At 32.9% G+C, this 11897-nt stretch overlaps 2 protein-coding genes across 2 annotated transcripts; one reads left to right on the plus strand and one right to left on the minus strand.

Moving 5' to 3' along the window:
* Positions 1 to 2073: 2073 nt before the first annotated feature.
* On the plus strand, positions 2074 to 3982 carry LOC108821456 (probable WRKY transcription factor 10). Its single transcript, XM_018594494.2, has 4 exons — positions 2074 to 2369; positions 2863 to 3050; positions 3139 to 3297; positions 3428 to 3982. The coding sequence occupies exons 1-4, from the start codon at positions 2112 to 2114 to the stop codon at positions 3789 to 3791; spliced, it is 969 nt and encodes a 322-aa protein (XP_018449996.2). The 5' UTR covers positions 2074 to 2111; the 3' UTR covers positions 3792 to 3982.
* A 1541-nt stretch (positions 3983 to 5523) lies between these two features.
* Positions 5524 to 8277, minus strand: LOC108821280 (L-ascorbate oxidase homolog). The gene is made up of 3 exons (XM_018594327.2): positions 7941 to 8277; positions 6087 to 7196; positions 5524 to 6010 (listed from the first exon to the last, which is right to left on the minus strand). The coding sequence occupies exons 1-3, from the start codon at positions 8192 to 8194 to the stop codon at positions 5707 to 5709; spliced, it is 1668 nt and encodes a 555-aa protein (XP_018449829.1). The 5' UTR covers positions 8195 to 8277; the 3' UTR covers positions 5524 to 5706.
* Between the last annotated feature and the right edge of the window lie 3620 nt (positions 8278 to 11897).

Below are 11897 nucleotides of genomic sequence, written 5' to 3' on the forward strand. Positions count from 1 at the left end.
CGATGCTCTACTAGCCAAGATAGGGTGGAGATTGTTACATAACCCGAACTGCTTGCTTGGGAAAGTCCTAAAAGGCAATTATTTTGCTGATACCAACATTCTCCTTGCTGCGGAATCGTCTTCGATGTCGCACGGTTGGAGGAGCGTTCTTGCTGGCCGAGATCTCCTCCTAAAGAATCTGGTATTGGATTGTAGGTGATGGGCTCTCCATCGACATTTGGCAAGACCCATGGCTGAGTTTAGATAATCAGGAAAGACCGATGGGACCCCCTACCGAACAAAGCCTTGATCTTTGTGTTTTTGATTTGCTAATACCGAACGAAAGACAATGGGATAGAGCCAGAATCCAACTTCTACTTCCGGAATGCGAAGAGAAGATCCTCTGCATCAAGTCTAGTATAACTGAGATTTTGGACAAGATAGTGTGGTTGGGTACTAAGTCTGGGGAGTACACTGCAAAATCAGGTTATAGCCATGGAGAAGGATGACAACGATAATACAGCCTACATGGAGTTTAACTAGAGGAAAAATTTTGGAACCTGGAATGCGCCCCTAACGTTAATTTGTTCTCTTGGAAGCTTTAGAGGAGCTTTACCTGTTGGTGAACGTCTGATCGAATGTCACATAGCTGCAGACCTAAAATGTAAAAGGTGCGGCTGCATTGAATCTATCACTCACCTCCTATTTCACTGTCAGTTTGCTCAAAAGGTCTGCTACCCCCCTTGCTACTGAAATGGATGTCAGCAGAATGATAGATTTGATGGCAGTGTGGCCCTCTCTCTGTTCTCAAAAATCTCTGCCTCCATCTGGAATTCTCTCTGGATCTCTTGTTCTTTGGATTATGTGGACTCTTTGGAAAGCTCGGAATAGGTTTGTGTTTGAAGGTTATTCGGCCACCCATGAGGATACCTTGTCATCTGCAATAGTTCTAGCGAGGAATGTAGTGTTAACAGCCAGTCTGAGACCCATGATTGCAAAGGAAGTAGAATGCTAGAACTACCTGAGATGCAAGAAGAGCTAGTAATGAGAACAATGCTGCATGCATGGGATGGGTCCTCCTATCTCGCCCAAGTAACCGGTATTTTCACCTTCTGTCAGAGTTTGTTGCTTCTCCTTTGATGGCGGAGTGCCTAGCTCTTAGAGAGGCTGTGCTTACATGCCAACGAATGGAACTGAGGTCTATGCGCTTCGAGTCAGATTCGGCTCAACTCATCAAGTGTCTCAATGCTGGTGGAAACATTGCAGAGATTCGTAGTGTTGTCTCGAATATATTATCCCTTCTTGCTGATTTTGAGTATGTATCTTTTGGATGGATCTCTCGTGAGAGGAACATGATAGCTGATAGTTTAGCTTAGGATGTTTTGAATGTAATTGAACTGTTAGTAGTTGTTGATGCTTTCATTGTTCTAAACTGATCAATTTCATCTTAATGATATGTGTGTTTCAAAAAAGAAAAAAATGTCCATAATATCCAACCTTATAAATATTTTCAAAATAATTTTGTGCCAACATGTTTATGTTTAGAGTCCACTATAAAATAAAAGACAAGACTTGGCAATAAAATTTAAATTTTTTTTTTTAAAAAAGACAAGCCAACATTTTTTTGTTCTTAAAAGTTTTAAAATTGATTTGTCCAAGCAGAGGTTTAAGAAAAAAGTAATGCTGATGTGGCATCTTGTCAAGAGGAAGTGTTTTATTTATTGATAGAAAATTGAATTTTGTATAGATTTATTAGCTTTTTGGTATTGTTTTGATAAAACCAAACCAAAATATGTACACTTCTCATAAATACAAAAAAAAGAAAGAAAATATACTAAAAAGCTTTATAAAGTATTGTTGACACCTGTTGATAGAAAGTTTGACCATATCAATTGTTACCAAAATAAAATGGTTGAGTTTTACTATAAGAATACCAACTTTCTCCTATGCAATACACATTTTCTTCTCTTATAATCCTCTTCCTTATCTTCTTCGATCCCGGCTAGCTTAAGCTCCTCCAAATAAAAGTTTTTTCCTTTTCATTTTTAAATAAATTATTTATTACAGATATTCCGTTTCTGACAATTTGTATGTGTGTCTCATAACATTTCAGAGTTGTCTTCCCAACAAAAATGAGATCTTCTGATGAAAACTTCATGGAAATGACGTCCTACTCGGCTTCAAAGGCCAGTCCTAGCCCAAGAATGACATCAGTGAGGATAGATCAACCTGAAAATGCTCTAAAACAGATGAGCAGGATCCTCCCTCAAACCTACTTATCACTTGATTATCAGTCTGAACAAAGATCTGGTCATCTCGGCCACAGACTGACTGCAAAAGTTAGCCCCCCTGCACTGTTGCAATCTCCATTCTCTAACTCTTCTTCACAGGTAAGTAACAATATATGTTTATGATTGTTCTATACTAGGTGATAAATAATCATATGATAAATAGTTGAACGAAAAAAATAAGTTGAACGAACATGTAATTGAACTTTTCAAAAAACAGAAAAACACGTAGATTGATCAAATATTTGGGAATATAGTTACGTATGTTATTTTTTAAACAATTGGGTATGGTATATGAAATAGAAGATTATATATATCGATAATCACATAATCTGTTATTTTCTTTATCACGTTTGATTTTTTATCATACCTGTTTGCCATAATCGATTTACAAATGATGTCTCCATACGAAAAACAATATTTAAATTTTTACATTTGATTTTCACCGTAGAATACAAACTTCACATATGAATGATAAAACTATATTTTGTTAGATCTTAGGCCTCGGTGTTCCTTCCAGGAGGAAAAAAAACAACTGAAAAATCCCAATCCTAAGCCCTAACTGTTTATTTTCTTTGGTTACTTCTTTTTCCAGATTGTCTCTCCTTCTCCAGTTGCCATTTTCGGGCTTCCAGAGAAGATGGAAAGTTTCGGTAGCGATCATGCAACAATGATGATATCCAACAACGGTCTTCCTCATCAGCGGATGGACGTTGATCAGGCTCCTGAAGATCACACCATTGTTGATGTTCTAAATGTCGAACCTTCATATCCAAAAAGAAGGTCCCAAGTTAACATCGTATAATCAACTATAGTATAATAAACTCAACATCTAGATTAAATTAACCTAAATTACACAATTCTCTTGCAGGGAAGATGAGGTATCAAACATGATTGGAGCCACAAGACCGGGCAGTAACCATGAAACAGTCATCATAATTCAAATGGAAAGGGAAGAAAACAATCCTGACGATGGTTATAGCTGGAAAAAATATGGTCAGAAAGTCATCAAGGGGAACCCAAATGCGAGGTTGTATAATATTTTTTCACCATGAGGCTTGCTTACTCCGAAATTAGTCACACGCTTTTGGCAAAACCTAGATATTCGATGCTTAATCTAAATATGTATATTTTTATTTTGGTATAAATGGTTTTCACAGGAGTTACTACAAATGCACATTCTCTGGGTGCAAAGTAAAGAAGCATGTGGAGAGAAGAAGTGACAATATGAAGTCATTGGTGACTTCATACTTCGGTAATCATGTGCACCATGCACCAATTCAACGCAGAAAGTCTTACCTTCTAAAGAATCGGTCAAGTTCTTCAATGTCTCAAGATCCTAGCAATCGGACCTCTCGGTTAGGCAGGCCACCTTCTTGCTCTTCGGCCTCTCAGGTTTTCTCTCCTTCGTTGGAGCCACACCTTGATATGACTCAGATCTATATGACTGGACTCTCTCTGAGTTTACCAGGTAACCAGAATGATGAACCGAAGATTGATCGTGCGATACCCGATGGTACATAGGTATACATGGGGATAAGGGGTCGTCTATTTCTTTACCTATGCGTCAACCTTTAGATGGTAAAACCTTAACAAACAAAAAAAGATGTAAACCCTTTTTATATCCCTGGTGATCTATACTATTATGTACAAGATATACAATCTTGTAGTCATCCCTTTTTTTAATGCATATTGTCTTTAAATTGACCTATTTAATTTCCAACAGTCAGAGATGGTTAATCCAGATAAACAAATAATAATGTTGAGTAATAATGTTATATAATAAAATACTAAGTTACTTTCAAAAATCTTAAAATAAATACCAAGAATTATTATTGAGAAATATTTTTTACAAATCATACTAAATAAGTAAAATATTAATATTAAATTTTATAGTTATTTTAATGTTATTTGATAAATAAATAAAAATAAAGTGTAAATAATTTTCTTGAAAATTACGATAAAATATTAGGCAAACCTCTAAAGCATAAAGGAAACATGTCGATAATTATTAATTCTAAGATCTTTTTAGTTCATTGAAGATATTTCAGTTTACGTTATTTTAATTATTAGTAATCATCTGAAAAGGAATATTTTAATATAAATTAAAGATTTTATTAGTTTTAAAATATATATTGTGTTATAAAGATTATTTTAAATGGAAACTTATTTTTTAATATCAAGACTACTTCTTATGAAATCATATATTGTGTATGATATTTTTTCGTTTTCAAAATCCATAATGATTTCCTTTAATAAATGTTTTCTTTTTATTATTTATGTATTTCTTTTTTTGTAATTAATTTTTTTAATCTGGTTGAATTGGAGAGTCGTAAGTCTGTGGATAAACTTCTTTTCTAAGGCATTCAAATGGATTCAAATGAGTCCTAATTCCTAAAGTATGGACTCATATCCGCGTTAAGTGAACAGAACAATGTGACTTAGTTTCGTATATCAGGAAAATCGAACCTGAAATATGTTAATGTCATAGGTCCGTCCACTGCTACTTGACCCTAAGGCATGTTCTATATATATTACTTGGAAAATATATAAATAAAAAGAAATGCAATTTAATATTGGTAACTAAACATATTATTTTTAGTTCATTAAAGTATCTTTATAATTAATCATTGCAATTTAATATCGATACGTATGAAATTGATTTCTCAAATAATATTATAAAGATGACTAAATATTGTAAACACTAAAATTTGTTAGAAAATATTCATGCATTTTCAAAATTGATCATAATCTTTTAGTTAGGTTTTAAAATAGAAGAACGCTAAAGTAAAGTATAACGTGGGATTAATTAACTCATTGTGTTGAAGAATATAAGACAAACTGAAGGGATAAACATACATACAATTGGATCTTAACGTCACAATACAAAGTGACTAAATCTCAAGTCTCCGGCGTTGCTGTGATACTTGCTTTGATGCATTCGAGCCTTGCTTCGAGTTTGCTGTCTATCTATCTTAGAGGTCTCTCTACTTTTAACTGGTATGCTTTAGTGTTTGTCATTGTTAGAGTTTGTTTAAACTCCTCCCTTATTTGTAGTTCGAATATTTGAGTTTTAATGGAAGTTTGTGTTAAAAAAAAAACATACATACAATTTAATTCATGTAAATATGAATTCACAATGTCCATTTTGGGTTCGAAGGCAAAACCTGCATAGATTTGGTTTTGGACTTCTTTTCAAAAAAATCTCATACTAATCAAAGATATCCCTTTATATACTAACATTATTTGTCTTAACTTTCAATGTGAGACTTTGTTTGCATTCACAACACATATATACGTTGTAAGTCGAATTAATAACTTGACTTAAATAGTTAAAAGGGGCCAAAAACATATAATCAATCCGTTCGGTTGGAAGCTGGTCTCAACAAGAGAAAAAACAAACTTTCTTTTTGTTAAATAAAAATATTAAAGAACAAAATTATGCTCCAGCATAAGGGTTAATCTTAGGTTTGTCCTTGACAAGACCACATTGGAGGCTTGACTCCGGCATGTTGTATTCGTCCCGGAGAGATTTTTCCGGCGATAAGACACTTGCGTAGAGTTGCTGTCCCAAGTATCGTCTCTCGGAATTCTCCGACCTAATGTTCCACATTCCACAGTTGTCAAATGTAAGCAAGATTGCAGCCCAACACTTGGGGTACACTTGGACTGTGTGTCGGCTCACTGCGTCTAGAAGATTGTAGTTCTTCCTCTTCTCTGGTGTCCATGTCCCTGGCTCAACCCTTTTTATGCAATTAAATAAAATGAATTTAGAGGTTTATTTGTAGTGAAAGAAAAGGGATGTAGAGTGTTACTCACGCTACAGCGAAGAAGGAGTATCCATCTAAATGCCAAGACTGGACGCTCTTCTCGTGGTTTTCAAACACGACTTCGATGAAGGTGCGGTGAGTGATGTTAAGAACATTGGGTTCGATCTTGATGTTCTTGATCTGATCTGAGGTAGGGTTGTCGGAAATAATGTTGTATTTAAAAACCTTATCAGCAACACCGAAATACTCAGCGAGCTTCAAGGGGGTCTCGGGGTCTGTATGAGAGACACCGCTCAACGCGTACCTAAGCTTACCATCGATCTTTCCCTGAGTGTTCACGAGCTTAATGGTGCGAGTGATGTTAATCTTTCCGTAATGGTAAGAGCCCTGTGGGTTAGGTCTAGCTGCGCTGGCTGTCAAGTTCCACCTGAAAGAGCGGAACTGGTTCAAAGACCAAGCCCAGCCAACGGGAGCCGCAGGTAGCTGAGGAGAAGCAACACCTTTGCCTCCCTCGTAGCGAAGGAGGCCTGTTGTAGCCAAAGCCTTCTTCAAGAACCTTGTGGAAGCCACCATGTAGTAATCTTTAGGTTCTTGGTTTGCCGTGACAATCACGCCGAAGCATTGACCGACATGGACGTCAAGCGAGTCATAATCGTTCTGGAGAACATGTGAGCCTTCCATCTCAACAAGCTTCATCTTGTGGTTCTGAATCCTAAAGTTGAGAGATGTCTTGAGACCCACGTTACAGATCCGGACTCTGTAGGTTTTCCCTTGCTTCAAGGTGAAAAGAGGCTGGTCGGAGCCATCGCCTTTTCCGGCCTTACCGTTGATGAGAATGCCATCTGGACGGCCCATAGTACGGCCACTGTCAAGGAACTTCTTCAGCTGAGTGTGGCTTTTGGTGTACCAGTCGTTGATAAGGACAGTGTAGTCATCTTCAGGGTCAGCGTAGGGGACAGGGATTAAGAGACGGCTGTTCACACGGAGGCCACCAAAGGCACCCGCGGCACGATGCATAGAGGTGGTCGGGTAGTAGAAATAGCTACCGATCTGATCCTTTGGCTGGAAATGGTATGTGAAGTTCTTACCCGGTGGGATTGGACACATTGTTCCTGCCGTTCCATCTTGCCAGCAGTTCTTTCTATGCTGGATTCCGTTCCTATTTAGATATTTCCCAAAAAAAAAAACTAATTAGAAGCTTGGTAGCATTAGAAATTTAAATCAAAACACACTCAACTAAAAAGGGTTGGTGATGTATACATTTTTTACACATTTTAAAATTTGTTTTTTTCCCATTATTATCCATCAAAAACTTGATTCTACTTTTATCATTGGTACCCATTGTATATTATTGGCATGTTAAACATGTAACACCATCTCCAGTATATTTATATTTTCTCTAAAATATAATTAAGAGTAATTTTTTTAAAGGTATTCCAAAATAATAAAGAAATGCTATATTTTTAAACATAGAGAAATACTATTTTTCATGTTAAATAGAAGAAAAATATCAATTACTTCGATTTTAGAACCAAATAAATAGTATGTTAGAGAAAAATGTCATGTATAACAGTAGAGTCAAATATAAAGATGTGTTTAACATATTTCACCCCAAGAAAACATAAAGATGTGTTGGTGATATTCTAATTAGAAACAACAAACCGTCACTGATTTACTTGGTTTTTATGATTCTTTTGAGAAAATCCTATTTGATTATTCATCTAACATTCCATTATTTTACGATTCGATTATTCTTTTTCGACTGCTCATCTGATATACAAATCAAACTCATTAAATGAACGCGAATTATCCATATATATATATATTTCATGTCCATCCCTAGCTAATGATATTATATGATAAGGGGGCACGTAGAGATGACGGTTTGTTATGAATAACGTACCAAGTAATGAGGAAAGGCTCGTCCAAGTTGTTGAAGACATTAACGATGACGTTGTTGTTAGAAGTTGAGTTGATGTTAGGACCAGGGAATTGACCGTTAATGAGAATTACTTGTTGTGGAACACCGAGAGGAGATGCGGTTCCATATGTTACGTTCCACACGTGGTGAAAGTAAGGATCCTCCGCTTGGACCATCACGACTGTTGCCGTCGCGAGGCATAGGCACACGGCCAATAGTTTAACCCCTACCTTCATTACTAATAAACTTTGTTAATCAATGAAGTTTATGATTTTTTTTTCAAGTGTAAATAAACGAATAAGTTTTTAGTGTTATTTTAGGGATTGCATTTCGTTTTTCTTTTAAATTGTTGAATGAAGTTTTTATAGTTTAATCGAATACAGTTTCCTTGTTTTTCTCGTTTCTTTAGGTCCTCTCGTTACGCTTTTCCTGTCGTCGTCCATATTAGGAATATTCAATTTTGACCTCTACGACTCCACTATTTTGAGTTTACCATTTTTGTAATTTTTTTCTTCACAAATTATTTTTGAGATTTTTTGCTAATTTTAGATAATATTTCTAAGTCCATTCTCGGACAGGGAATGATGACTAAACTTTGTTTCTCATATGAATCATTTTGTTTGTGTTTTTGATGCCATATATATTTCGGACATGGGCAGACCCAACAAATTTTAAAATATGGGGTACATAGTGAAAGAAAGATTTTTTTTTTTAACATCTCGATCGATTATTATCGATTAATTATGCTATTACAATGATGAGAATATTACAAAGACGATTATACAGCCGACAATTCTACCATCTTGTGAGAATACACGCCTGACTGCACCTCTCCGAGCCGTCCTATGAGATCCATGTCCGATGGTAAGCCCTACACCAAGCTGAAGATCTCCTTTAATCTATTTCTCCATAAGCTGCATAATTTGGTATTAATATAATATAAGAATATATAAATATTTGACATAGGGCAGATAATGTAATAATTATATAAATTAGGAGTATTCACCTAAAATTTGAACAAAAAAAATTGAAAATAAAACAATAAAAAATTAGAGTATGGCACGTGCCACACCCTCCCTTTAGCTAGGTTTGCGCCCCTGGTTGTGAAATTGGTTTTCTAAAAATATATGAAATTGGTTTTTAATGTGAGAATATCAAAATAAGGAACTATAGGTCAAATGATAACAATCGAATGGGTGGTACCAACAAGCAGACCCGGCTATGAGCTCAAGCTGGTCAAGGCCACTGCGGCCTTTCATTTTGTGAGGGTTAGTTCAGTCCTAAAGTTCGTTAGTTAAGTGCTATTTTAGATATCTTTAAAATAGAGATGGAGAATTAGTGGCTGAGGATTGTATTTTTTCATCCATACATCTATCTCTATTACCTCATTACAATATATTAAAATGGTTTTGTCTTTTCTTTAGTTTGTGGTTTTGTAAAACTAGGACCCTGCCAACAAAGCAGATTGAATAGAGGTGGAGCCAGTGTGATTAATGCAGAATAGTTAGGTCGACTGTTTCCAAGAAAATAAAAATTAGGTCGATCAAATGATGCAGACCAAACAAAACAAAATTTAGTAAAGACAAATACTTCGCGTGCATAAAGAAAACTTTGGGCTGTAGCGATGCTGGTCTGTAGTTGTATGATTTTGTTGTAATTATTTTAAAATAAAACTAGATTTTGATCCGCGTAACCGTGTGGATGATTATTTTATTTTTATACATATAATTATTATTTTTACATAATTAATTGTACTATTTATAATACTACTAATTGTTTAATATAATATTTTAAAACACAAAAACTTTATAGTTCACATGCAATAATTTCTTTTTAATTTTCAGTGATAGCATATTTTAAATCATGTGATACAAATTCTAAAATGAAAAATCTTATTGGTTAAAGATAAACTTTTTATCGATAAGTATTATATTAAATTAATATCACAGTTTAAAACAAAATTGTACATGAGGAGTTATAATTACTAAATTAATTATATATTTTAAAAGTTTGTTTAGTTAAAATGAAATATAAAATAAACACAACATTAACTAAATGTTTTTAAAAAATTAAGTGAAAATGAAATATACATTTATTTTAAATAGACACGAAACTACTTAAATATTTAAAAGAATTATTTTAATGAAAAAATGGAATATGTATTTATATTGTAAATAAAAAGATATGAAAATATTTTATTAAGATATAATTTCAGAGTAAATATAGGAATATCTATTTGATTTGTTTATTTTAGAGTAATTAAATTAATTTAAGTATATATACATACATTAACTGAAACAATTTTCTAAAAGGTGGTCCAAATTAAAAAATTACACATGAAAAAATTCATGACTTCTGTTTTAATATATAAGATATCTACAATAAATTATTGCTATTTAGTCTAAATTACTATTCGATAAAAATTAAAATTTAAAATCAAATAAAGTTATAAAAATATAATATGATACTAACTTGTGAATATTTCATGTGATATAATTATGATTTACATAGTATATCTTTAAAAAATATTTTAAGCCAGTTTAACATATATTACATGTAGGATTTTATAGATAAAATTAAAATATCTTTGACTGTATCATTTAAATATTTAGGAAACTGAAACCGAATCTGATCCGAACCTAAGTATTTCGGATCCCCGAATATATCTTAAATAGATTTATATACTTATATATTAATTATTTTTAGATGTAATGTATATAAAACATCTAGAATATACGTGGTACTTTTAAGTTGGTTTAAATACTTGAAAATATATAAAATAGTCAAGTTAAATATCTAAAATAGTAAAGTATACTTAAAGCACCAAAAATATTTAAAATAATTATTGATTCTCTATCCAAATATTTGTCCCAAATCAATTTATATGTTAAGTTAGGTATTCTAACATATTATTCAAATTTATATTTAATATATTATTTTGTTTATAAATTTTGGGAAATTAAAGTTTATATTGATTTTAAATTTTAAAAATAATTTAAATGGGTTATCCGAATTCGAACTGAACCCGCAAAGATCCGAACTGAATCTGAACCAAGCATTTAAAAATATCTGAATGGGGTTAAAATCTTTGATCCCAAAACCCAAACAAACCTGAACCGAACCTCAATGGGTATCCGAACGCCCACCCCTACACTATTATATATTCTTATATATATCGAAAACAATTTTTTAACAACGGTTATTAGAAAATATTTATTAAAAATAAAATTTTGAATATATGTAATTTTTGAATCAATTTTTTGATATAAACTAATTTTAAATTATTATTTTGATTTTAAATATGTCTATAATATTTAAATTTTGTTTTATGATTATTTTAGACAAAAGATGTTTTTAGGTAATTAGATTAGCTAATTTCGTATATTTTAAAACTGGTCCAAATAGATAATTTATCATAATATAATTGATTTCTAATTTTTTTAATAACATAAGTCTATTACATTTTTTTCTTAATATACTGTTACCCATGATTACAAACAACACTATATTCTTTTTTAATATTTTTATTTATGTTTCCAAACAAACCTATTTTTTAACTGCTATCCATGTTTCAGATAAACATATTTTTAAAATTGATATTCATGTTTCCAAACAAACCTGTTTTTTTAAACTGCTATCCGTGTTACCAAACAAAACTAGTTTGCACTTCAGTTTTAATAATATAAACTAGATTTTCATCCGCGCATCCGCGCGATTTTTTTTATAAAGTATTTAATGATATTTTAAATACATAGTTTATTTACATATTTTTTGTCTCCTACAAACCTACCCAGACCGAAAATGATCCGACTCAAACCCTCGGAAAATTTACAATATCCGAATTGTATTTATTTAATTTAAAGCTCTAAACATGATATCCAAACAAAGATTCGTATTCCAACTGATGTTTTGATGTCTTGATCAATATGATTCTGTGAA

This window comes from Raphanus sativus, chromosome 8 (assembly GCF_000801105.2).
Source record: "Raphanus sativus cultivar WK10039 chromosome 8, ASM80110v3, whole genome shotgun sequence".
NCBI lineage: Eukaryota > Viridiplantae > Streptophyta > Magnoliopsida > Brassicales > Brassicaceae > Raphanus > Raphanus sativus.

Bases quoted from the DNA above. Each gene is read 5' to 3' on its own strand.
- LOC108821456 (XM_018594494.2), top strand. From the start codon at position 2,112: ATGAGATCTTCTGATGAAAACTTCATGGAAATGACGTCCTACTCGGCT. The intron at 2,370-2,862 runs GTAAGTAACAAT...TTCTTTTTCCAG, and splicing joins TCTCTAACTCTTCTTCACAG to ATTGTCTCTCCTTCTCCAGT. The intron at 3,051-3,138 runs GTCCCAAGTTAA...ATTCTCTTGCAG, and splicing joins CCTTCATATCCAAAAAGAAG to GGAAGATGAGGTATCAAACA.
- LOC108821280 (XM_018594327.2), bottom strand. From the start codon at position 8,194: ATGAAGGTAGGGGTTAAACTATTGGCCGTGTGCCTATGCCTCGCGACG. The intron at 7,197-7,940 runs GTACGTTATTCA...ATATCTAAATAG, and splicing joins GAGCCTTTCCTCATTACTTG to GAACGGAATCCAGCATAGAA. The intron at 6,011-6,086 runs GTGAGTAACACT...TTGCATAAAAAG, and splicing joins TACTCCTTCTTCGCTGTAGC to GGTTGAGCCAGGGACATGGA.